The 26,415-nt window shown below is 50.5% G+C and overlaps 2 protein-coding genes across 2 annotated transcripts; one reads left to right on the top strand and one right to left on the bottom strand.

Moving 5' to 3' along the window:
- Positions 1–2,805: 2,805 nt before the first annotated feature.
- Positions 2,806–14,100, bottom strand: CCS (copper chaperone for superoxide dismutase). The gene is made up of 8 exons (XM_032641539.1): positions 13,942–14,100; positions 13,548–13,620; positions 7,072–7,209; positions 6,690–6,867; positions 6,039–6,099; positions 3,371–3,448; positions 3,196–3,299; positions 2,806–3,114 (listed from the first exon to the last, which is right to left on the bottom strand). Exons 1-8 carry the CDS (start codon positions 13,978–13,980, stop codon positions 2,961–2,963), a joined length of 825 nt encoding a protein of 274 aa, XP_032497430.1. The 5' UTR covers positions 13,981–14,100; the 3' UTR covers positions 2,806–2,960.
- Positions 14,101–14,201: 101 nt separating this feature from the next.
- CCDC87 (coiled-coil domain containing 87) lies at positions 14,202–17,152 on the top strand. Its single transcript, XM_032640635.1, has one exon. It carries the CDS (start codon positions 14,233–14,235, stop codon positions 16,804–16,806), a length of 2,574 nt encoding a protein of 857 aa, XP_032496526.1. The 5' UTR covers positions 14,202–14,232; the 3' UTR covers positions 16,807–17,152.
- The last annotated feature ends 9,263 nt before the right edge of the window (positions 17,153–26,415 follow it).

Here is a 26,415-nt window from a genome sequence, read left to right as displayed (position 1 = left end):
CCCCCACCTCTTCCAAGGACCCCACCTGTGGCCAGGAGTCCTTGAGCCGAGGCTCTGCCACGGCTCTGAAGAGTGACTCCAACTGGGCCCCTCTACCAGGATTCATCTGGGGAGATCTCCCGCTTGGGAAAAAGGAGCAGCTCTACAAACCCACAATGTGGAACCCCAGGCAGAACTGAGAATGCAATGCCAGAAGGTGAAAACCCAGGGGGAAGAGGGCAGAAGAGATAGGAGGTTTCCAAGACATGGATTATGAGGCTGGGCACTGGGAACCACTGAGAAAGCAGCTGCGGCAGAGGAAAGATGCTAAAGGGCAGCTGAGAGAACAGGGGGCAAAAGAAAGTATCTGGGTTCCCTGCGACACAGTGCAAAAATCCTTGGAGTTACACATGATTTTGAGCAATTTGTGGAACAGTTTTTTTTCTTTTATTTTTTTTGGCTGAGCCGCACGGCTTGTGGGATCTTAGTTCCCCAACCAGGGATTGAACCCCTGCCCCCCGCAGTGGAAGCACCAAGTCTTAACCACCGGACCACCAGGAAAGTCCCTGCAAACTTCTACTTATGGCAAATGACTCTTGCTTTCCATACTTTACATTGAGAACCAATATAGACTTAGAACCAGACCACCTGGGTCTGAATCTAGACTTGGCCAAGTAACTAGCTGTGTGATCTTGGGCAAGTTACATAATCACCCTGTGTTCCGCTTTTCTCATCTGTGACATAGGATAATAACAGAACCTACTGGGAATTCCCTGGCAGTCCAGTAGTTAGGACTCGAGCTTTCACTGCCAACTAAGATCCCACGAGCCACGTGGCGTGGCCAAGAAAAAAACAAAAACAAAAACAGAACCTACCTTGTAGTATTGTCATGAGGATTCAATGAATTACTGCATGTGAAGTGTTCAGAATAGAGTCTGGCACTTAATCATCATTATACAGGTGTTAGCTAATATGATTAAATTTTCCTTTTTTTTTCTTTTGTGGTACGCGGGCCTCTCACTGTTGTGGCCTCTCCTGTTGCGGAGCACAGGCTCCGGAAGCGCAAGCTCAGCGGCCATGGCTCCCGGGCCCAGCCGCTCTGCGGCATGTGGGATCTTCCTGGGCCAGGGCACAAACCCGTGTCCCCTGAATCGGCAGGCGGACTCTCAACCACTGCGCCACCAGGGAAGCCCTAAATTTTCCTTTTTAAGTTTAAAAGTGAATTAATTTAAAGAATAGTATTTGGTAAATGATAGTACAGATGGTTGGTGGACATGGCAGAAGTTGAGAGAGAACACGAAAATGTCTGAATTTGGCGAAGATTTTCCACCTGTGCTCCTTGAAGCCCCAGGGTTTTTGGGAAGCTTAGTTAGAGCTAAGCATCTTTGGCTGTAGTTCTACTTCTGCTTTACAGATAGGGTTTCAAGGTATTTGAACAGTGTTCTGTGATTTAAGAACGAAGTTTGAAAACCACACGGCTAAGAGTTTAGAAGAGAGAAAAGTTAATGGGGATACTGATCCTTTAGGAGTAGAAAAAGAGTGGCAGGGGATGGTGAGCGGTTTAGCCATATATGGGTTAAATCCAGCTAGAATTCCAGAATGAAGGTGAGAGGAGGTCAGGAGTTGGCTGTGAGCAGAGTCCAAGGGGAGTTCCTGCAATGATTCTGAGGTGGAGAAACACAGCCTGGGCCCCAGGCTTAAAAGGACTTGGTTCCCCAGGAACCAAGGGGAGCTGGAAAGCAACCAGCATAGGTTTGGCGAGAAAAGAGCAGGGCTAGAGACAGAGCCAGCAGTCTTGAGAGGGAAACAGACAGGGCCTGGAGAATGGGAGCAGAGCCAGGTGCCTCTAAGCCAAGGCCAGCTGGCTGTAAATCCACCCACCTTGTTCCAAGCGGGCAGTGTAAGGGGCAAAGTTTGCACTCTGCCAGCCTACCATGTCACAAAAGCAGCTTCGTCATGGATGAGCAAGCATGACACAGTCCAGTGGGGGCAGGGGGCACAACAGATGATTGCGAAGCCCCAGAATTCCCGGCCCCAATTCCCCAAGGAATTCGATGTCCTTGGACGTTGGCCATCCCTGTGAGAGGGAAGCCTGGCTGGGTCTGCCTCCAGGGGGCTGCATTTGGCCTCAGAATCACAGGCACTGTTCCCTTAACTTACCCTGTGCCAGGCCCTGTGCCAAACACTTTATTTACTCGATTAATTAAGAGTCTTTTACTTGCGAGTAAGGAAATCAACTCAAGCCACATTAATTTTTTTTTAGAAAGTGGGTGATGATGCATTGGTGGGGGCATGGACTCTTGACTCCTAGATCAGGAGGTCGCTGGCCTCAGGAAAGGCCCAGAGTGCGGACTCCGGAGCATCTGGCATTCTCCTGCGACTCTTAGGTTCTCCGTGTGCGTCTGCCTCATTCTTCCTCCTCAGCTGATGAGCTTTTTCTGATACTCGGTCCGTAATGCAGGGAGAAGAGGCCCACCCACAGTTCCCATATTCCCATGTTATAGATCCAACCCCAGGGAGAAACTAAAGCTGGATCCACTTTGATTTCTCTGGGAAAGCAAGGCCCTGTGTGGGTCAGGTGTCCATTTTGGTTCCAGCTGGCCACAGTGAAGGGAGGGAGACAGGCCACAAACAGAAATATGTCTGCTATGGTCCTTCACTCTGACCCTGAGGAGAAGGATAGGGCCCTCAGGAACTGTGTGGCTTTGAATCCAGTTTTCTTTGCCTCTAAAGTCAAGAGGTGGCCCTCGACAGGGAGGACAGAGGCAGAGGGACTGTGGTTATTAAGCCCATTAAGGGACAACAGGACATGGACAAAACACCAAGTTCCATATGAAAATAAAACTTTAATTTGCCAAGGGAAGATCACAGCGACCCCTACACACCCCACACACTAGTTCTCCTAGGACTGGGTGAGCAGGGCCTCCCTCTGGAAGTGCTCAGCAGGGAGGACAGTGACAGACCCGAGGCTGAGGCTATGCTCAGAGGTGGGCGGGGGGACTGGCGGGCTGCTTTCGCCCGTCGCCAGCGATGGGCCGGCCTCGCTCCTCCCAGATGGTGAGCCCGTCACAGGAGCAGATCTGCTTGGGGTTCTGGAAAAGGCCAGCAGAGCGTGCGATGATGCCACAGGCCAACCTGCGGAAGAGCAGTGGGGTTGAGATGAGCACCTGCCTGGCCCCTCCCGGTCTCCGCGGGCACTGCGGGCAGAGCACTCACCTCTTTCCTGAGTTCCCTGTGATCCTGGACAAGGGATGGCCACCCCGGCCCAGGTCGTCTTCTCCCTCATCGACGACCAGGCTTCGGCCAATCACATCACACACCTTTGAGGGGAGACAAAGACCTCAGACAGTGGACCTGTTAGGAAAGGTCCCCACCTTCTTTTCCACCTCACCTTCAGCCTCTCATCCTCTATCCTGAAGACGGCTCGGCCATCAGCTTCAGCGTGGATGTTCCCTAGGTCTCCGCGGTGCTGCAATGAGACCCGGCGGGGGAAAGGGCACGTGGGACATGGCTGCTAACTTCTGGCTTCCCAGTATCTGGGTCCCCTTCCTCAAAGTACCAGTGTCCTCCTATGGGTCCAGTCTGGTAGGATGAAGGGACAGCCCAGGACACAAGGAAGGCAACTGGACTCTCTCTCCCTGGAACTAAAATCCTGGGCACGCTGAATGACAGCACACTGAAAACGGCCAGTGACTCCCTCCCTAGGAAGTCATGTCACTAGACCAGGCTGCTTCTCCTACAAGGCTGCTGCCCAGTCTGCATCCAAGCCTCAGAATCTAGGCCGGTTCCTGCTCTTTTCCAAGCCCACTTCTCCAGCCTCCCGATGACTCTGTAAGCCCCTGGTAGTCTGCAGGTCCCCTGGGCTTAAGTTGGCCAAGCTTGGCTTCTTGACCATCAGAGGCAGCCAGCATCCCTTCCCTGACGTCCGGCCTCCAGGAAAAGAAGAAACACAGGGGCAAAGGGTGTCTCCTGCCCTCAACACCTGGTTCTGCCCACCTTCTCCCTTGAAGGTAATGAAAATGTCCTGGGACTTCCCTGCTGGTCCAGTGGCTAAGACTCTGCGCTCCCAATGCAGGAGGCCCGGGTTTGAGCCCTGGTCAGGGAACTAGATCCTGCATGTCGCAACTAAAGATCCCGCATGCCACAACTAAAAAGATTCTGCACACCGCAACTAAAAAGATCCCTCACGCCCCAACTAAGACCCGGTGCAGCCAAATAAATAAATAAATATATATTTTTAAAAATGTCCTAACACGGCTACTGAGCTCCGCCTACATCAGATACCCTCTGCCAGGCAGGGTGGGAGGTGATGGTGTATATGTGGTCAACACCCCTCAAGGGGTTCAGAGCATGGTGAGGAGACAGACATGGAACAGACTAGTGATTACAAAACATAGGGTTAGCACAAGAGTGAGTGTGTTTCCTGGTGACAAGGCCCTACTGATGAGTCCCAGAGACCCACGTCTGTCTGTGCAAATAAATTGCCCCCAACCTGACACTTGGGCAGAAGTAAGAGCCTGAGCCAACATGGGCTGGTACACACGGCCTTGCCGCAAAGCAGGGTCACAAAGCATGTCACTGTGTGACGGGGCTGACGAGCAAGCAGCAAGAAGAGCCACTTCTGATCTATCTTGTTTTCCTTTGGGACGTCTGCTGCTCACACCTGGCACTTCTTGCTGTGCCGGGTGTTGGGGTCTTTTGCGGTAGGAAGGTTAAGGAGGGGGAGGCGTTTCCAGGACTGGGCGGAGGAGCAAGTGGCCTGGTGTGTGGCTCAGAGGCATGATCCCCTCTGAATCCCTGAGGAGGGGAACACATAGCACCACAGGCGGAGGAGACGGAATCAGGTGCGTGTGGACAGGGTGTTAGGAAACATCCCATCACTGAGAGAGGAGGCCGTCCTCCTGGCATGACATCCAGGACAAAATTTCAGCTTGGTGTTAAAACGTCTTTAACGCCTCTCTGACATTCACTAATCACCCTGACAACCATAAAGCAGGCCGTAGTCCCTAGCAGGACCCTAATGACACGTTTTAGGTCTGCACTGATTTATCTTCACAATGATCCTCCTCTTGGGGCTACAAGTACTGGCTTCCTATTTTCTGTGGCCATATCAAGTTTCTTGTTAAAAGTAAATCTACCTTAATTACATGAATGATGTCTTGATTTTCTTCAAAATAATGGTGGAGAAGGGCCAGGGGTGTAGATGAAGCAGGACTGGCCACGAGTTGGTAACTGGGTGACAGGGACATGGGGGTTCGGGACTCTAGTTTCTCCACTTTTAGAACTTGTTTGAAACCTTCAGTGATAGATTAAAATGTTAAAAATAACTAAATTTACCTAAGGGAAAAAAAATCAGTCAATTTAAATAAAAACATTGAGTAACTAACAGAACAAGTAGTACTCAGATAAGGCAAGAATCATTAAGGCAGCATGTGACTCACTGCTGATGGGGAAACAATTCTCTGGTGTAAAATTAAACTCCAGGCCCAGGAGCTGCAGCGTCAGGGACAGCGTTTTGTTGTTTTTGGCCACACCATGACGCATGCGGAACTTCCCCGATGAAGGATCGAACCCATGTCCTCCAGAGTGGAAGTGAGGAGTCTTAACCACTGGACCACGAGAGAAGTTCTGGGATGGCCTTTTTAGTTTAGGTAAAACCTTTAACTTCCACACCATCACCTTCTCCAGGAAGCTTTCTCCCATTGCACGTGCCCCTCGGGCTGGGTCAGGAACTTGCTCTGGGCTCCCAGGGCCTCCGGTAGGCTCCTGCAAGGATTCTCTCACTGCACTGCAACCAAGGAGTTCTCAGTGTCTCCCTCACCAGACTGTGAGTCTTAGGGAGCAGGCCTTCAACACAGAAAGTGTCAATAAATGTTTCTAAATGGAACCAGAAAAGTGAGGGAAAATGACCCCAACAAAAAGGAATCATACTTTCAGGCCCCAAGAGCTGCGTGCCCTGCCTCTGAGACCTTGGGTTCTCTCTCAGTCTAAAAAGAATACTTACCTGGTCAGAGAGTTCCCTGGTGGCCTAGTGGTTAGGATTCTGGGCTTTCACTTACCCGGTCAGAGTCCTGGGGACCCCCATGAGACATTCCATCAGGGTTAAAGTGGTCCCCACAGCTAAGAAGGAAAGACAGCAGGCGGGCAGTGCAACAGTAGCTCACAGGCCAGGTGACCCAGCCTCTTACTCTACATTTGCTTCATTTATTCATTAACTCACTTATTCATTCATCCACTCGTTCAACACACAGGCCCACGCTGTGCCAGGCTCCGAGCTGAGGGCACTAAGAAGCATCAGTCATGGGACCTGCCCTCAATAAGCTTCCAGGCGAGACACAGATGAGTAAATAACTAATGGCATGACAGCATGACGAACACCATGACATGGAGACCTGACTCTCCCGTGCCTAGGAGTCACCCTTCCATCTCGGAGGCAGTAAGGTGGCTATGAGCAGGAGCGTCTAGGTCAGATTTTGGTTCAAATCCCCACTCTACCATTTACATGCTCTAGGGTCTTTGACAAGTCATTTAACCTTTCTGAGTCTCAGTTTTCTCATCTGTAGACTGGGCCTTTGTGTGTATGCCTCCCAGGGTACTTGTGAGGACCAAATGTGAAAGAGTGTGTAAAAAGCTGAACACAGCCCCCTGCACTTATGTGGGTGCACAACTGGGGCAATAAGGATGCTACAGGGAGGTTACAGAGGACTCACCTGTTGCAGTTCCTTGTGAGGTCTCCGAACTCATGGACGTGCAGTCCGTGCAGCCCAGGCTGCAGGCCGTCAATGGTCCCCTCGATGAGGCAGCGCTCAGGGGTCAGCTGTAGGAAGTGCACCACTCCCTGCACAGGGCCAGGCCCCCCGAGAATGGCCACTGCTGCCCCCAGATTCTCTGTAAGGTATTAAACACCAGGGCTGGCTCGTCACCTCACCCAGCCCCACCCATTTATCAACTTGGAAATGATGTGGAGAGAGCCCCCATAACTTCGCGGGGTCCCTAAAGCCATGCCAACCCGAGCCCCCAAAGGCCATGGTTGGATCTGTACCACACCCAGGCCACCTCCCTCCCAGAGAGGCCAAGGCCAAGGTTACTCACGGAACAGGCCACTGCCCATGCCCTTGAGTACCGCCTGCCTCCCAGTGCCTTCTAGAAGGGCCTGCACCTCCTGGCTGGGCAGGGTGGTCTGTACCAGGACCATCTGGTTCTCCAACTGCACCTCCACACTCTGGACACCTGGGAGAAGACAAGGGACAGTGGGCAGCAGAGGGCTGGCACCCCTGTGCTGGGAGCAGGGAAGAGAGAATCGGGGGCCATTCCCCATCCCCATCTTAACCAACCTTCCTATGGTCGGAGGCAAGCTCTAAAGCTGCCTTCTAGCTGTGTAAGGCCCTTAACCTCTCTGAGTTTATTTCTTTATGAATAACATGGGGATAATGCCATCTTGCCCCCAGGAGTGTTGTGAATTCTTATTTCATGCCAGGCATTATTTATAACTTTTTTTGTGTGTGTGTGCGGTACGCAGGCCTCTCACTGTTGTGGCCTCTCCCGTTGCGGAGAACAGGCTCCGGACGCGCAGGCTCAGTGACCACGGCTCACGGGCCCAGCCGCTCCGCGGCATGTGGGATCTTCCCGGACCGGGGCATGAACCCGCGTCCCCTGCATCGGCAGGCGGACTCTCAACCACTGCGCCACCTGGCAAGCCCCTATTTATAACTTTTGAAACACAGATAGTTCTTTTAAAAATGTTTCAGCACAACATTGTATATCAACTATACTTCAATTTTTAAAAATTAAACAATAAAAAAAATGTTTGTATAAAAGGGGGCTATCAATAGCCACATTACTCCTGATGGTCAAAAGGTGAAAACAGCCCCAAAGCCCATCAAATGATGAGTGGATAAACAAAACGTGTACCCATGCAATGGAATACTATTCAGCCATAAAAAGGCATTCAGCACTGATACATGCTACAATGTGGATGACCCTTAAAAACATTATGCTAAGTAAAAGCCAGTCACAAAGAGCACACATTAGATGATGTCATTCTGGATGAAATACCCAGAAGAGGTAAATCTATAGAGACAGAAAGTAGATTAGTGGGCAGGGGAGTAGGAGGGTGATAGCTGAAAGGTACAATTTTCTTCATAAGGTGATGAAATAGAAAACTGATAGTGGTAATGGTTGCACAGCTCTGTGAATATACTAAAAACCACTGAACTGTATACTTTAATGGATGAATTTTGATATATGAATATTTCAATAAAGCTGGCACACATAAAAAAGAGGGGGCTATCACCACTATCCTGAAAGCTAACATTTACTGAACATGCACTGTGGGCTTTTTCGTACTTTACCTGTATTAATGCAGTAACCCTGTGAGTTGGGCACTATTAGCCCCCACTTTACAGATGAGAAAACTGAGGCATAGAGAAGTTAAGCAACTTGCTCCAAGTCACGTTATAGTGAATGGTGGGACTGGAACTCATCCCAGGCAGCCTAGCTCCAGAGCCCGAGCACTTCACCTGAATACTGCTCACCCTGAGAAGCAGCTCCAGCCTCCAGGCTGGCTTGGCGCCCCCTCCTCCATCCTCCTGTGGCAGTTCCCACTTCTCCTATGTAACTCGTGCTGCACCGATTACAATCCTCTGTGTGGGCAGGAGCTCTGTGTGGTCCACAAGGGTCACGTTCAAAAGTCAGAGGGTCTCAACTGCCCTCCAAATCCCCGAAGTCACCCTGGAGTATACACAACCTGTGGGACGATTCTGACACATGCTCAGTTTTGAGGGCCATCGAGCCACCTCAAAGAAGGACGAGAAGGGGCTTCTCCTTCATTCAGATGTTCAGGGCTCATAAGCCTTTTAAGAGAACTCTTGAATCCTGAGCCAGAGCACAGGGGATGGCTGGGAACTCTGAGGGATGATCTCACCTGTGGAGCTTACAACCATTCTGCTCTGATCTTAGTAAGTGTGTCTGTTGCTCTGGTAGGGTAGAGCCCATGGGAGCCGGGAGCCCTGGGCAGCCCAGAAGACAGGTTAAGCGAGGCATGTCCCTCTGCTGAGCCAATGCTGTGTGAACTGAAGGCTGCACTGACTGTCTGCATTCCCTTCATCCTTGGTTTCCCCACCCACCACAACCCCCGCCCTGTATTCGTTCAACAAATGTGTGCTGGGCCTGGAGGAGGCCAGGGTCAGGGAAAGCACCAGTCCTAGTCCGCAGGGAGCTCATGGGCTGTGGGAGAATCAAGACTACACCTGGATTAACCATCAGGCAGAGATGGGAATAACAGTCTCTGAGGCACACACAAGGAACCTCAGCTGTTCAGATTCCTTCCAACTCGAGGCAAAACGGGGAGATGGTACTGGGAGGAGGTAGCACCCAATAGGCAGGACTGTTTGGCCTGTGGTTACAAAGGGTCCCACGGTCTTGCTTCTACAGATCCCCTGCCCCATCGGTGACACTGTTGGGGGAGGGGCCGAATTTGTAAACAGAAATCAGACAGACACACCCATCTCCTCCCTGGCAAGTACCGGGCAATTCTGCCAGAAGAAAACCCCCCAAATAACCCAACTGCCTGTCACTTAACACAATGTCTCATCCTGGGCCACCTAGTGTGAAGCCTTGGAGCTCCAGGTCCACCCAGAGGTGCCTCTGGATGCCAAAGTGGTAGGGAGGACAGCAGGGAACTCTGAGCCTCTAGGGAATGCCAAGAGCTGTGTGCTCAGCTTTACACACATCAGGACAGTGATACTGTCCTCCTCTGGCAAGTGAAGAAATGAGGCTGGAGGGCTTCTCAACTGGCTCGAGATCGCAAAGCTCAGAAGGCAGCCTGTCCAACTCCAGAGCTGATGCTTGGTCCCCTTGTCCCACAGGAAGAAGGACTGGGCCCCAAAGGATTGATTGTCTGAGGCTCCCAGAGCTCAAGTAAGCATGCAGTGTGAGGGATTCACTTGCCTATTCATTCATTTAACAAATGTACACTAAGTGCCTATCATGCGCCCCGTTCCAGGCAGTAGGGATGCAGCAGGGAACAAGTCAGGTGATGTCTCTGCCCCATAAAGCAGCATGTGTTCCAGCACAGGAATATGGATATCAAACACATGCACAGGGAGATTCAGATAGTGCAAAGTGTGCTCAATGAAACAGGTATTGGGGAACAACTGAGGGGTGAGCCACTTAGGCTGGTGAAGGAAAGTTTCTCTGAGCCTTTAAGCAAAGGCCTGAATGTAGTCAGGGAAGAGCATTCCAGCAGAGGGTACAGTTTGGGCAAAGACCCTGAGGCAGGAACAACATCTACGTGTTCTAGGAAGAGAAAGGCCCAGTGGCTGGAGCTGGAGTAAAGAGAATGATATGATACAAAGTTGTAAGTGGAGACCAATGAAACAAAGCCCTGCAGGCAACAGGAAAGAATCTGGAATTTAATTTTAATGCAAGGGGAGGCCATTGGCAGAGGCCACAGAGTACAGTGGTTGAGGGTGTGGGCTCTGGAGTTGAAATTCTGAGTCTGCCACCTACTAGCTGTGTGGCCTTAGCTTACTCAACCTTTCTGTTTTCTTTTCAGTTTCTTCCTCTGCAAATGGAGATAACAGTACGACCTACTTCAGCGGGCTACTGAAGGCCTAAACGAGTTATCTCATATAGAGCACTTAGAACAGTGCCTGGCCTATGGGAAGCTCTTAAATATTAGGACTTTCACAGGATTTTAAGCAGAGCAGTGACAACATCTGATGCATGCTTTAAAAAATCATTCTTAGCAATTTCCTGGCGGTCCAGTGGTTAGGCTTTCACTGCCAAGGATGCAGGTTGGACCAGCGGGTTGGGGAACTAAGATCCCACGAGCCACGCGGTGCAGCCAAAAAATAAAATAAAATAAAATACTTGAAAATAAAAAAGGAAAAAAATCACTCTGGTTTCTATGTGAAGAACCTATTGGAAAGGGCAACAGAGAGCCCAAAGATGAGGTTCTCGTGTGGGTTGTGGTGAGGTGAGGTGGTCTGGTTTGGTGTGAAGCCCGAAGTACAGAAAAAGAGTTTTAGACACAGCAAACAAGACTTTCTGATGGACTGGCTTTGGCACAGGTAGGTTGCTGCTCTGGGGTCTCCTAAGAAGAGCTGCTTCTCTGCACTGAAAGTGGGAGGGCCCCAGTGGGAAGCTCCTTGTGACTGCAATTCCCAAAACCTTGACCTGAGTCTGAACCAAGAAGGCTGGCTCCCCAGCTGAGCAGCAGTTCGGTTTGGCTGGTGTGGAGTGTGGCCTGGCCAGTAGTACCTGTTTAGCTCAGAGCCCAGAGCGGGAGAAAAGATAAGGCCGTAGGGGACTCTAGGGTGGGTGATAAGAGTTCAAGGAAGTGAGCCTTGGGCTGGGAGGTCCTCCCACTTACCCCTAGGAGGAGAGCAGAGCCTTCTTCCCCAAAGCCCAGGCCTCCTGGAGAGGGCAAATCACCCGATCACTCTTTCTGTCTCCCTCTCTGCATCTGGGAAGCCAGCCCATGAGAAAGCCAAGCTGCTTCCAGCTACCCAGACCAGAAAATGTAGTAACCAGAAGTCTTTATCTGGTCTCTAAGAAACCTGCAGAGGGCTAAAAACTGCCCTATGTCCAACAGAAGTCCAGCTGTCTGCTCTCCCACTAAGAATGTTTTACAGGAGGTAGAGTCCAACAGCTTTGGAAAGCTTTGGTCAGAACACTCCACTCTCAGTGGAATGGCTCAGTTTTCTCAGACACGCACCCCTCATTCCCAAACACCTAGTCAAAGCAAACCCAGCTTTAGGATCTGTCCCCCTCTGCAAACATGGCACTGGAAGCCAGCACCAAGTGCTCTGGGGGCTGAGGGCAGGCGCTGCCCGGCCGCTGCGCACCAGCCCCGCTCTGCTCTCCGTGCATAAGATCCATGGGCAAACATGAATGGCTAACAAAGTGAAATGTGTTGGAACAGTGGGAATCAACAATTTTGCACAGGACGCTTTGGGAGATGTTGTTTACTGTAGTCTGCCTGAAGTTGGGACAAAACTGAACCAACAAGAGCAGTTTGGTGCTTTGGAAAGTGTGAGAGCTGCTAATGAACTCTAGTCTCCTCTATCAGGAGAAGTAACTGAAATGAATGAAGCTCTTGCAGAAAATCCAGGACTTGTCCACAAATGTTGTTATGAAGATGGTTGGCTGATCAAGATGACATTCAGGAACACCTCAGAACTAGATGAACTAATGGGTGAGGAAGCATATGAGAAATACATAAAATCTATTGAGGACTGAAAATGGAACCCCTAAATAAGCCAGTTTGAACAACTTAAAAAAGATCAGGGACTTCCCTGGCAGTCCAGTGGTTAAGACTCTGCGCTTCCACTGCAGGGGGCACAGGTTCGATACCTGGTGGGGGAACTAAGATCCCACATGGCGCACGGTGCGGCCAAAAAAAAAAAAAAGTTTTGTCCCCTCATGCCTCTGCCCAACCAGCTTACCACCTATAAGCCCTGCCTCTCATAATTCCTAAGATTTAGTGGGCTCTCACTACATGCCAAAGACCTTTCTAAAGTGCTTTTACATGTATTAACTAATTTACTCTTCACAATGAACCTCTGGGGTAGCTTCCATTACCTTGCCCATTTAAACACTGAAGAAACAGACACAAAAAGTAACATGCACGAGGTCTTAGTGCCATTAAGTGGCAAAGGGGGGATTTGAACCCAAACAGTCTGACTCTAGAGCACATACCCTGGAGACCTAGGACACACTGCTGCTTTATACAGAGCCAAGTGCCACCAATGTCCCAGTTTCAGAAGCCATCACATGGCAGCTCCTCCAAGAACTGCTCTTCCCAGCGCAATGCTTGTGTGCTCATGTTACCTGAGGGCAGAGGCTGTGCCTGAAATACTTGTGAACACTTTTCCCTAAAAAGCCCCCAGTGTCTGGTCTATACCTGAATGACTGGATAAACATTTGACAGAATCAAAGTCAGGCAGTTCCCACGGCCATGCTGGTGGCTCTGCCTTCTCAGATCTTTCCGATTGTGTCTGGTCACCTCCAGACCAGCTAGCTGGCTTTTAAGAATCAGGGTCGGACTTCCCTGATGGCGCAGTAGTTAAGAATCTGCCTGCCAATGCAGGGGACATGGGTTCAATCCTTGGTCCGGGAAGATCCCACATGCCGCGGAGCAACTAAGCCTGTGCACCACAACTACTGAGCCCATGTGCCACAACTACTGAAGCCCGTGCCCTAGAGCCCGTGCTCCGCAACAAGAAAAGCCACGGCAATAAGCCCGCGCACCTCCCCTGCTCGCTGCAACTAGAGAAATTGCAGCAATGACTCCTCACCCTCCAGGCACTGGAGGTTTAAGACACCAGAAGGGCAGGCAGAGCCAGAAGGGCAGGCAGAGCCAGTAGAAGAATCTGGCAGGGCAGGCCAGAGACCTGCACTCTAGACTCCGCCTCTGGGTCCCTGTGTGACTCTGAGAACATTCCTTCCTCTCTCCAGGTCTCAATTTCTGCATCTGTAAATGGGAGTAGGGTTGGTCTAAGAGATTTGCCTGCCCCTCCCAGAGGCCTCCTGACTGCGCACTGAAAAGCTAATCTGGTTCTTACCTGCTATCCCTTGCAGGGACGTGCGCACCGCGTCCACGCAGCTCTGACAGGTCATCTGCACCGCGAACTCCAGCTGCAAGGACGGGCCGATGAGAGCTAGGGAACCTTCTTGCGTGACCCTGTTTCACTACCTTCCCTGCGACCACCCCCAAAGGCCTGGAGTAACGCCCCACGTGACCCCTCCTCAAGCGCCTTCTTCATTATCACTCACGATCATTCCAGGAGCAACACCCCTCAACATTAACGCCAAGGGCCCTGCTACTCTCACATTCCAGCCTGGACCCCAGGCCCCAACCCAGGTGTACGCTCCTTCCCCCATTCTCAAGTTAACGATCACCCCAGGGGCCGAGGCTCTCGCCCCTGCGAGGCTCCCACACGAGGCCTCGACCCTCACCGTGCAGGCAGTCCCGCGGTCCCCCGAGTCCGATGCCATCCCGAACGCAGTCACCACCGGACGACCCGAACTGTCCAGGTCCTGTGGCGCCAACCCTGAGACGCGTCGGGAGAGGCGGAGCCCCGGAAGCCACTCCTTGCCCCGCCTCCCGTTGCGAGCGCACGCAAGGCTCTGCATCCCACCCACCCACGTCCACGCTGTGGCGGGCAAGGGCTGCGCAGGCGCACTTGGGCCATCCCGCCCCTAGTTGCCTTAGTAACCGCCGGCGCCGCCAGCGCCGCCTGGTCTAAGATGGAGCCGTATAAGCCCGAGTTCCAGCGTTTTTACCACCGGTTGCTGCGTCCGCTGTCGCTCTTCCCCCGCACGACGACGCGCACAGCGTCTCAGAAGCGCCTCTCGCAGGAGGTCCTGATGCTGCTGCCCCTACCGGTCTCACGGCTGACGGTGGCGTCGCTCTGCCGCCAGGTAGCGGAGCGCCTGGCCAACAGCGGGCTGGAGGCGCGCGCGCCTCGCAAGGTACGACTCCGTTTCACCGAGGTCATCCTGGATGAGCTAAAGTGCAGCTGGCAGGAGCCCCCCACCGAACCTGGTCTGAGCCACTTGAACAATCAGAGGCTGCGGGAGCGGCTCCTGGTCTACGTGCTGCTCAGCAGCGAGCAGCTCTTCGTACGCTACCTGCACCTTCAGAAGATCATGTCGACCCCCGCAGCTGTCTTCACCGAATCAGCCACGCTCACCCGGTTGGCCGCCAGCCTCGCCAGGGACTGCACAGTCTTCCTCACCGGCCCCGAGGTCTACCGTGGCCTGCTCGCCGACTTCCGCGCCCTGCTGAAGGAAGGGCAGGTCCAAGTCTGCGTGCCCAGACTGCGCCCCCTCGGCCCCACTGCGGCTTTCAGGCTCTGCCCTATCCCGTGGCATCACAGCACTGGCTTTGCCCAAGTGCCATATTTCAACCTCAGCCTGAACTACCTCATCCAACTCAGCCGCCCGCGAGAGCTTGTCAGTGAGCCTGAACCGGACCCAGTGAAGGAATTGAAGTCCATTCCCCAGCTGAAGAAGAAGCAGCCTCTCCGCTGGCTGTCCACCATGCAAAAGGGGAGAGAAAGCAACTTCAGTTCACAGATTGCCTCACTGCCTGGGTCCTCTGTGCCTACCCCCAGCCAGGTTCCCCCCACCTCCCACTTGCCCCTCTCCTCCCAGCTCCAGAGGGGCCAGTCCATGCCCTCTCTGCGTGAGGGCTGGAAACTAGCAGATGAGTTGGGCCTTCCTCCATTCTCTCCTCGCCCCTTAACCCCACTGGTCCTGGTTGCAGAGAGCAAACCAGAGCTGGCAGGGGACACTGTGGCTGAGGACCTGAAGCAGAGGATGAAGAACATGCAATTGGGGTGGTCTCACTACTCAACGCTGGACTCGGGCCTGCCCCCACTCTTAGGGGCCCTGACCCACCGCCCAGCTGCAGCACATCACATGGAAGAGCTGCAGAGAATGTCGAAGGGCCTTGAGGAGAAGGAAGCCTCAGAGCAGTGGAGCCCCCAGTCCCCCAGATCCCATCCACTTGAACCACAGCCAGTGACTGTTACTTTGAAGCTAAGAAATCAGGTGGTCCAGGCAGCTGCTGTACAGGTCTCAGCAAGAAACTTTTTGGATTCCTTCCACATTGAGGGGGCCGGAGTCCTATACAACCACCTGGCTGGTGAACTGGAACCCAAACTTATCGAGGAAATGGATACTGATTGCACTTTTGGCAGTAGCATCAGGGAGGTGTACAAGGAGCTGATGAGCCGTGTCTCTAATGACCACTTCTCTTTTGACCAGGGGCCCCTGGTTGAGCCTGCAGCCAATAAAGACTGGTCGGCCTTCCTATCCTCAGCCTTTCTACGTCAAGAAAAACAGCGTCGTATCATCAACACCAAGCTGGCTGGACTTTATTCCCTGAGAGCTAACACTTTACAGTCCAACCCTGATAAGATGTCCTCCTACACATCACTCCAAGCACGTAAAAGCTGGGAGAAGTGGTCAAACAAGGCCTCATGGCTGAACTGGTGGAAAACGACTTTGTCTGTGGGTGACTACTTCAAGTACCTCACCACCCAGGAGACAGACTTCCTCCATGTCATCTTCCAAATGTATGAAGAGGAGGTTCCTGTGCAGATCGTGGCCCCTGTCAGAGAGTCCCCAAAGATTCAGCACCCACCTCCCTTGCTAGAAGACGACAAGCCAGACTTTGTGCCAGGAGAGTGGGATTGGGACACGGTGCTGGAGCACAGGCTGGGAACTAAGAACAACAGCCTCCTGGAAGACTCTCACAAAATCCTGAGCCTACAGAAGCGTCTGGAGCAGCTGTGGTCCATGCTTGAGGTCCCTGACAAAGACCGGCTGGACATGGCCATCAAGTACAGCTCCAATGCCCGCCTGAAGCAGCTGCCGTCACTGGTGAGTGCCTGGGAGCAGGCCTTGCAGCCCATTCAGCTGCGGGAGATATTGCTGGGGAAACTGGAGTGGTTTGAGCGACAAGCCTCCGACCCTAACCGCTTCTTCCACAAGACCGACATGGGCCTGAGTCGCTTCCTGGAGGAGAATCAGATCCGCAACCATCTCCATAAGAGGCTCGGTCTAGTGGAGGCTCCTTTGGTTCCCCTCCTGGAGGAGATCGAGTTAGTCTTTGGTGAGCCAGTGACCTTCAAGGGGCGACGCTACCTGGACAAGATGAAGCATGACAAAGTGGAGATGCTCTACTGGCTGCAGCAGTGGCGGCGGGTCCACCACCTGGTCTGGGCCAAGAGGGCCTCCCATCAGTCAGCCCTGTCCAGGAAGCTCAGCAGCCAGCCTTTAATAGCCCCTGGGAATACGCCCATTACTCTTTGACCAGGCCAAGTGTCCTCAGGTCCCTCCCTCACCCCCATACACCCAGCAGCTCACCCAGACCTCTGGACTGCTTTGAAAGAAGAAATATCTGGGAGTGTGGGGTTCAGGAAAACTGTGCTTCCAACTACCAGGGGACTGAAATTAGCACTTTATTTTGACCATGAAGTTCTCATAAAAAAATCCACAAGCCCAGTAGTCCCATTTCTGTCAAGCCATGAACAGCACAGCCAAAAACTCATGCATCAATAGAGAAGGGCAAGAGGAAATAAAGTGTGAAGGATGTAGCTTTATTAGGGTAGTCTGTGTAGGCCTCACTGGGAAGGGGGGATTTGAACGGAGGCTTGAAGGAGGGGAGGAAGTGAGCCCCATGGACATCTGGGACAACAGTGTTCCTGCCAGCTACTGGGAAGCGTAAGGCAGGCGGGTGCCTGGGGTGTTCCAGAAAAGCAAGGTGGCCAATGCAGGTGGGGCAGAGCTAAGGGGAAAGAGGGATGAGTCAGAGGGGTCGTGACAAGGTGCCAGGGGGCAGGTTAGATTATGTAAGGCCTGTAGGCCATTGTAAAAATGATTTCAGAGATAGCCTATGCATGTATAAACACACATGAATATGTTGTCTATACACATGTCTTTATACCAGCAGTAGCATGCTGTCCCGTTTTGCCCCTTTCTTTTTTCCCCAATGAGCTTGCCTCAAGTTCGTTCCACGTCGGTACACATAGATCTGCCTTATTCTTTTTAATTGCTATCTAGTATCCCACTGGGTGTTTTTGGTTTTGGTTTTTTTTTTTTTTTTGGCTGTACCACGTGGCTTGCAGGATCTTAGTCACCCAACCAGGGACTGAACCTGGGTCCCGGCAGTGAAAGCGTGGAGGCCTAACCACTGGACTGCCAGGGAATTCTCTGGGTGTATTTTTATTTTGTTTAACCAGTCTCTTATTGTTGGACATTTACAAACAAAAACAATGCTCTAAAAAAATCCTTGTTCATCTCTTTAGTATGTGCAGCTATTTCTATGGTTTACGTTCCTGGAAGTGGAATTATATCTAAGCATAAGCACTTGTAATTTTGATAGATATTACCGATTACCCTCCACAAAGGCTGCAACCATTTGCATTATTGTCAGCACTGCATGATGATAATAATAATTCCCCACTCGCATCAATAGTGTTATCAAAATTTTTAATCTTTACCATCTAATAGGTGAAAAAATTGCATCTCATTTGAGTTGTGTTCTCATCTGTCTTATGAGTGAAGTTGCATCTTTTAGATATTTAAAAGCTGGGTTATTTTCTGTAAAATTCTCATGCCCTTCGCCCACTTTTCAATTGGTTTTGACTATTCTTTTTTTTTTTTTTTTTGGCTACATTGGGTCTTTGTTGCTGTGCGCGGGCTTTCTCTAGTTGTGGCTAGCGGGGGCTACTTTTCGTTGTGGTGCGCGGGCTTCTCATTTAGGTGGCTTCTCTTGTTGCCAAGCATGGGCTATAGGCATGCGGGTTTCAGTAGCTGTGGCTCGCGGGCTCAGTAGTTGTGGTGCACGGGCTTAGTTGTTCCGCAGCATGTGGGATCTTCCCAGACCAGGGCTCAAGCCCGTGTCCCCTACATTGGCAGGCGGATTTTTAACCACTGCACCACCAGGGAAGTTCCTTACTATTTATTTAAATTAACACTAATCCCATTATGTGTTTACAGAGATAATATATGTTATGAAAAACAACTTTTTTTTTTAAGTGGTGAAGAGTGACTATTTTACTCTTTTGCAAATCTCCTGAATGTCTGGCTTAACAGGAGACAACAGGATTCTCATTTATGTTTCTGCTGCATCTGTTGCAATATTGCCCGTCATGCAGCCTCTGGAAAACACTGTACTCAGAAACAGGGAGGGTAGAAAAGGCAAATAACGTGTCAGCAGTATTATGAAAATTTTTTTTTTTTTTTTTTTGCAGTACGCGGGCCTCTCACTGTTGTGGCCTCTCCCGTTGCGGAGCATAGGCTCCGGACCCGCAGGCTCAGCGGCCACGGCTCACGGGCCCTGCCTCTCCGCGGCATGTGGGATCCTCCCGGACCGGGGCACGAACCTGCGTCCCACTGACTCTGTTTTAAAACTTATTTTAGGGCTTGCCTGGTGGCGCAGTGGTTGAGAGTCCGCCTGCCGATTCAGGGGACACGGGTTTGTGCCCTGGCCCAGGAAGATCCCACATGCCGCAGAGTGGCTGGGCCCGTGAGCCATGGCCGCTGAGCCTGTGCTCCGCAAGGGGAGAGGCCACAACAGTGAGAGGCCCGCGTACCACAAAAAACAAAAACAAAACAACTTATTTTAAAAGGCAATTTTAATCACACTAGCTAATACTCTATAGTGATTATTAAGTGCCTGACTCCATTCTAAACACTTTTCATGCAGTAACTCATTGAGTCCTCATGGCAATGCAGTGAGGTAGGCACTACTGTTATTTCAAGGCCCAGATGAGGAAACTGAGGCACAGAGTGGTTATGTAACTTGCCCAAGGTCACACAACTAGGAACATGGCAGAGTCTGGATTCAGACCCAGAGGTCTGACTCCAAGTACATTCTCTTAACCACTGTACTGTTTCTTATCATAAAATATAAAAAAACAAGTCTGCCCAATTGAAGTCCATGGGGAGAAGCTGAATATGATCCGATTTTTGGCTTTCATTGTTACCTGTCCCCGGAGGAAATCAGGCTTTCGGACAGCCCACTTGATTCCCAGCGGTGACTCTGAGGCCCACATCATTCTTCTTTCAGGCCCAGAGCACTGAACTCCCAAGTGACAGACACTGCTTGGTGGGGGGGGGGGGGGGGGCGGTATAGTGGGAAGCAGAGCCAGAGGAAACCAGAAAGAACCAGTCGCTGTCGCCGAGGAGTTTAAAGTTTAGTAGGGAAGATAATTTCAATAATATGGCAAGTGAAGGGTATGGTGGGAGCCCACAAAATGGACATTCAACAGAGCCGGGGCATAGGGGAAGGGTGATCGGGGAGAGCTTCCTGGAGGAGGCCACACTCAATTGGAGTCTAAATTCTAGAAGGTTGAGTAGGAGTCAGCAGGCACATGGTGGCAGAGGAGAAGAGGAGCGCTTTCCAAGCCCAGCGTGAGCAAAAGTACAGGAGAGGAGCATAGTGTATGGGGGAGAACTACAAGTACTTTGGCATTAATCAGCCTTGAAAAGGCCGGGAAGGGAGTGAGACTGGAGGTGGAGGCGGGGTCAGGGCCAGGTCCAGTGTGGGCCTTGTTCTGTAGGTGCTGGGAAGCCATGTATTCACCAGCAGATACCTACCGAGCACCTGCTCGGTGCCTGGGGCTGCTCCGGCTGCTGAGGACGCCACACTGCACAATACAGGCAAGGACGCTTCGTGTTCTGGGGGAGGACACAACAGCCAGGCAGGTAAAACAAATGATACAGGGGAAAAAAGCCAAAATGGCAACAGAAAATTCAGAGAAAAGCAATTTAAAATAGGGGATCGGGACTTCCCTGGTGGCACAGTGGTTAAGAATCCACCTGCCAATGCAGGGGACACGGGTTCGAGCCCTGGTCTGGGAAGATCGCACATGCCGTGGGCCGCGGAGCAACTAAGCCCATGCGCCACAACTACTGAGCCTGTGCTCTACAGCCCGTGAGCCACAACTACTGAAGCCCGCGCGCCTAGAGCTGGTGGTCCACAACAAGAGAAGGCACTGCCACGAGAAGCCCGCACACCGCAACGAAGAGTAACCCCCGCTCGCTGCAACTAGAGAAAGCCTGTGTGCATCAACGAAGACCCAAAGCAGCTAAAAATAAATAAATTTATAAAATAGGGGATCATGGAATTCCCTGGCTGTCCAGTGGTTAGGAATCTGCGCTTCTACTGCAGGGGGCACGGATTCGATTCCTGGTCAAGCCGGGGCACGGCAAAAAAAAAAAAAAAAAAATAGGGGATCAAAAGAGGGAATATTTGAGCAAAGACTGGAAGGAGTGGAAAGAGAGCTGTGTGATACCTGGGAAAGAACATTCTAGGCTGGGGCTGGTGTAAGTTCAAAAGCCCTGAGACGGGTGTGTGCCTGGTGAGTCAGGAGGCCAGTGTGGCTGGAGTGGCATGGACCAGGTGGGGAATGCTTGGGAATTAGGTCAGAGAAATAAAGGGGTTTTATCAGGCTTTAGTCAGAAGAGTGACATTTGGCTGCCCCACGGGTGAGGGTTAGGAGGCTGCGGGTTGGAGGCTAGCAGACAAGGGTGGAGGCTGCCACAGTGGGAAGATGAGCCAGGATGGAGTGTTTAGGAGGCAAATTTGGCAGCGTTTGGTGAAGATTGACTGTGGGGAATGAGGGTAGAGAGTCAAGGACACCTCCTCAGTGTCCTCCTGGGTGTCTGGCTTGGGCCTCTGGTGGAGCCCTTCATGAAACGAGATGATGGAGGGTTTGGTGGGAGTGCAGTGGGGGTAGATGATGAGTTCAGCCCTGAAAAGGTTAAGTTTGCAAATTCCCTGGTGGTCCAGTGGTTAGGACTCCACGCTTCCACTGCAGGCTGGTCGGGTTCAATCCCTGGTCCGGGAACTAAGATCCCACAAACTTCATGGCAAAAAAATAAAAAAAATTAAAAGTTAAGTTTGATGTGCCTGCAGGGCATCCAAGTGGAGATCCAGAGGCAAATGTTTTTTCTTAGATGGACAGAAATTTTGCTAAAGATGGAAATCTTTAAACAGCATACTTATATACAAATGTCTTATGTCACTGCTCAGATATCACAAACTAATTTTCTAGGTCAACCTGGGGCCTAAAATATGTAAAAGAATTATTTGTTTACAATTTTACAAAAGCTAAACTTTTTTTTAAAAGCTATTATTCACTAAATACAAAGTTCACCTAATACCACTAAGTTAGGCATTGCTATGGACTAAATGTTTGTGTCCCCCCCAAAACTCATATGTGATGATGTTCGGTGGTACTTTGGGAGGTATTTAGGGTTAGATGAGATCATGAGAGTGGGGCCCCAGCCCTTATAAGAAGCAGAAGAGACCAGAGCCCCCTCTCTTTCCACTTGCTGTCATTTACAGCAAGAAAGCAGCAAATGACAAACCAGGAAGAAGGCCTTCACTAGGCACTGGTCTGCTGGCACCTTAATTTAGGACTTCCCAGCCTCCAGAACTGAGGAATAAATGTTTGTTTAAGCCTCCAGTCTGTGGTATTTTGTTACAGCAGCCTGAGCAGACAGAGACAGGCATCATCAGGTATATTCCAGCCAGGGTGTCAGAAGTCCCAGGTATCCCCCATCAACAGAGGGGTGGATAAAGAAGATGTGGTACATACATATTGTACAATGGAATATTACTCAGCCATAAAAAAGAACAAAATAATGCCATTTGCAGCAACATGGATGGACCTAGAGATTGTCATACTGAGTGAAGTAAGTCAGACAGAGAAAGACAAATATCATATGATATCATTTATATGTGGTCTAAAATAAATGGTACAAATGAACTAATTTACAAAACAGAAACAGAGTCACAGATGTAGAAAGCAAACTTACGGTTACCGGGGGGAAATGGGGGGAGAGATAAATTGGGAGATTGGAATTGACATATACACACTACTATATATAAAATAGGGAATTCTCTGGCAGTCTAGTGGTTGGGACTTGGTGTTTCCACTGCAGGGGGCACAGGTTCCATCCATGGTCGGGGAAGTAAGATCCTGCCTGCCGTGTGGCCAGAAAATAAAATAAAATGAAATGAAAAATATAAAATAAAATAAAATAAATAACATAAGATAAAATCCTACTGTATAGCACAGGGAACTTCTACTCAATGCTCTGTAATGACCAATATGGGAAAAGAATCTAAAAAAGAGTGGATATATGTATATGTATAACTGATCCACTTTGCTGTACGCCTGAAACTAACACAGCATTGTTAATCAACTATACTGCAATAAAATTTTTTTAAAAAAAAGGAAGAAGAGAAAATACTTGTAGAAAGAACAAAACAAACAAAAAGAAGTCCCAGATTTCCCATTCATTGTCTGTGACCTTGGGCAAGGAATTCCATCTCCTTTTCACCCATTCATTTATCGCATATTCAGTGAGCTATGGCTGTGCTTAGGCACTGAGGAGAAAGCAATGAATGAGCAAAGCTGACAGGGTTTCTGCCCTCAAGATCGAGTAGAAGTAATGGAGAGGCCTGTGGATCACCCGTGACCTTGAGCCTCCCTTCCTGCCTTGAGAGGCTTAGGAGCAGGTAGGTTATGTCCAAGCCCAACCAAGCCCTGGGACCTGGGACCTGGGCTTTATGTGCCTCATTTTATTGTACTCTCATCTCATCCCTGCAAGACATCTATATGCTTACCTTACAGATGAAGAAATGCTCAGAGAAGCAGAGCTATTCGCTGAAGGTCTTATAGTTAATAAGTGATAGATAAAAATTTAGAACTTGTGCTTCCCTGGACACCATTGAGAGAGTGGAAGACACCCCACAGGACGGGAAAAGAGATTTGCAAATCACATATCCGATAAGGGAATTGTATCTAGACTATATAAAAAACTCTTACAGCTCAATAATAAAGGCAAATAACCCAATTTATTCTTTTTTTTTAAAATTTTATTTATTTATTTATTTTTGGCTGCGTTGGGTCTTTGTTGCTGCACGTGGGCTTTCTCTAGTTGTGCCGAGTGGGGGCTACTCTTCGTTGCGGTGCGTGGGCTTCTCATTGCAGTGGCTTCTCTTGTTGCGGAGCACGGGCTCTAGGCGCATGGGCTTCAGTAGCTGTGGCTCGCGGGCTCTAGAGCGCAGTCTCAGTAGTTGTGGCGCACCAGCTTAATTGCTCCGCAGTGGCAATTTCCCAGACCAGGGATCGAACCCGTGTCCCCTGCATTGGCAGGTGGATTCCTAACCACGCGCCACCAGGGAAGCCCCTAGTTTCAGGTTTTAAATCGCGACACCTCATCTGACCAAACTCCCCAAAATAACAACTTGCTGGCTGGTTAAGGCAGAGATTGAAGTGGGTTCCACTGAGGGAGTTATTAAAATGTCATCCTCTCCTACTTCAGGACCTTGAAGGCCTCAGATCACTTGGAGGTGACCTTTCTAAATTAAAAGGTAATTCCTATGAAGGGTGTAAGATGGGGCACAGAGTAAGCACTAGCTATGCGTTATTATTATTGTTGTTGCTGTTATCGGATGATTCCTAGGAGTTATACAACAGTGAGGTGAGGTCATTCTGGGATTAGGGTGTAACAAGAATCTTCAGGGGGGCTTCCCTGGTGGCGCGGTGGTTAAGAATCCGCCTGCCAATGCAGGAGACATGGGTTCGAGCCCTGGTCTGGGAAGATCCCACATGCTGCGTAGCAATTGAGCCCGTGCACCACAACTACTGAGCCCACGTGCCACAGCTACTGAAGACCCCGTGCTCCGCAACAAGAGAAGCCTCCACGATGAGAAGCCCGCGCACCACAACAAAGGGTAACCCCTGCTCGCCGCAACTAGAGAAAGCCCGCGCACAGCAACGAAGACCCAACACAGCCAAAAATAAATAAATAAAATAAATAAATTTATTTAAAAAAAAAAAAAGAATCTTCAGTGGCTCTCTGAAGCTGCTGCAGCCTGAGATCTTAGCCACAAAGCAGTGAGGATATGCATCGATTTATGCATGGAGCTCTAGAGCCCTTGGGGGTGGAGGTGGGGAAGGTCAGTACCCTAACCCTAGGCCTAATGATTCAGCCAGGGAGACCTGGAAGTGGACCAGAGCTGCTCACTCAAGGCTGAGAGATGTTCCCTGAGATATATTCACCTCTAGGAAAGGAGTCTGGGCTCAAGACTTGGGGCCCAGAATCTCCATCCATCCATCCATCAAATCATCGAAGAAATATTACAGTAAATCCACTAAGGGCCAAGGCAGGGTCATTTTTTGACCCTTGTTGGTCTTAGTCTGTCAGACTTTTGGGGTCCCCACACCACATCTTCTCACATCTGATCAAGTGCACCTATGTCCCACATCAAATAATATTTTGCTGTAAATTTCTTTGAAAGAAATTTTATAGTTTTGCTTTTGAAATTATCTGACTTCATGTAACTTGTTTAAACTATGATTTGCTAGAAAAATGTAAAAATAAAGAAAAAACAAACAAACAAACAAAAAAACAGTCCAGTGGGAATAAGCAAAGTAAGGACAGGGTATGATGGATGTTGAAAGATACAGTGTTCTGAGAGAGAGGGAGGGGGCTCCTTTAGACGAGGTGGTCCTTATTCTGAAGAAATAGCATTTAGGCTGAGACAGGACAGCTGGGAAGGAACCTGCCCCCTACAGAGCAGGGGGAGTCTCTCCAGGCAGAGGGAACAGCCAGTGCAAAGGCCCTGAACCTGGAAAGCACTTAGCTTGTGGACAGGAAGAGGGTCATTGTGGCAGGGGCTGAGTGAGGGGCAGTGAGAGAGCACGAGATTAGTTCAGACAGCAGGGCAGGGGGCAGGTGATGCCCAGCCGTACAGGCCATGGTACGGAGTTGAGATTTTGTTCTAAGTGGAGAGTGCCAGTTAGGTTTGGCTCCCTGGGGAGCAGATTCAGAGAGGGTGATTGGCGGGCAGGAGGTCCATTAGGAGTGCTCTCAGGATCAACACGGGTGGAAGAGAGGGGAGGGAGGCAAGACTGAGCCGAGGGAGAATTTGAGCTGCATGCAGTCTCAATGGACACCTCCCCTGACCCAGCAGGGAATCCTGAAGCTGGGATGACCCTTCAGATTTGTCATTAGATGCAGCTGCCTGGGGGAGTGGGCATGACTCTTCAGCCGAGGCCCTGAGGGGTTGACAGCGGAGGGCAGTGAGCCAGTAGCTGGACACTAAGTCCATCCCTGAAGAAGAATCTGGTCTGTGCGTCACAGCCCACAACCTGATCCAGTTTATGTTTAAGGAGGCCCCTCTAGCTGCTGCGTGGAGAGAATTATTGGAGGGAAGAGTGGGTCCAGCCAGGCCAGCAGTGATGGTGGTTTGGCCATGAGTGATGGCTGTGGGAATACAGATAAGTGGATGATTCTTGGAGACATTGGGAGGTGGAACCAGAGCACTTGAAGATGGATTAGATGTGAGGCATGCAGGGAAGGGAAGAATCAAGGACGCTTCAGGTCTGTGGACTGAACAACCGAGGGAACAGTGATGCCATATGCTGAGATGTGGGATTCCTGAGGGAAGTGGCTGGGTGGGAGGTGAGAGAGCAGGGAGAGAGCGCCCCTCAACTTCCTTACAGGCTCAAGACCCTGGGAGTGTCCAGGACCAAGCCTCAACAGCGCCATCGTGTGGTGGTAATAAGTCATAACAGCAGTGGACTCCAGACCTCAGTTGCCTGCAAGGTGGGGAAAGAGGTCAGACTACAGGAAATACCCTCAGAAACCAGCGCCTCTTTCGGACTAAGTAAATCACTGCAGATTTTGGACAACTCAGAGTGGGCGGGAGATGAGGAGCCTCAAAAGAAAGAGGTAGCTAGGCAACGGAGTTTGAGAAATTATGTGAGAAAGATAAAATGGTGTTACTGTACCTGTGCCATAAAGGAATCAATCAACATAATAATAATGTTGACAGCTACCATTCAGTGAGCAGATAGGAGGAGCTGCATGATCCCTTGTAATCTACACGCATCA

Source organism: Phocoena sinus, chromosome 8 (genome assembly GCF_008692025.1).
Source record: "Phocoena sinus isolate mPhoSin1 chromosome 8, mPhoSin1.pri, whole genome shotgun sequence".
Lineage (NCBI taxonomy): Eukaryota > Metazoa > Chordata > Mammalia > Artiodactyla > Phocoenidae > Phocoena > Phocoena sinus.
This window is presented reverse-complemented; position numbering and strand designations above follow the sequence as displayed.

Bases quoted from the DNA above. Each gene is read 5' to 3' on its own strand.
- CCDC87 (XM_032640635.1), top strand. From the start codon at position 14,233: ATGGAGCCGTATAAGCCCGAGTTCCAGCGTTTTTACCACCGGTTGCTG.
- CCS (XM_032641539.1), bottom strand. From the start codon at position 13,980: ATGGCATCGGACTCGGGGGACCGCGGGACTGCCTGCACG. The intron at 6,100-6,689 runs GTGAGTCCTCTG...TTTCCTTCTTAG, and splicing joins CTCACAAGGAACTGCAACAG to CTGTGGGGACCACTTTAACC. The intron at 3,300-3,370 runs GTGAGGTGGAAA...CTCCCCTCAAAG, and splicing joins TAGAGGATGAGAGGCTGAAG to GTGTGTGATGTGATTGGCCG.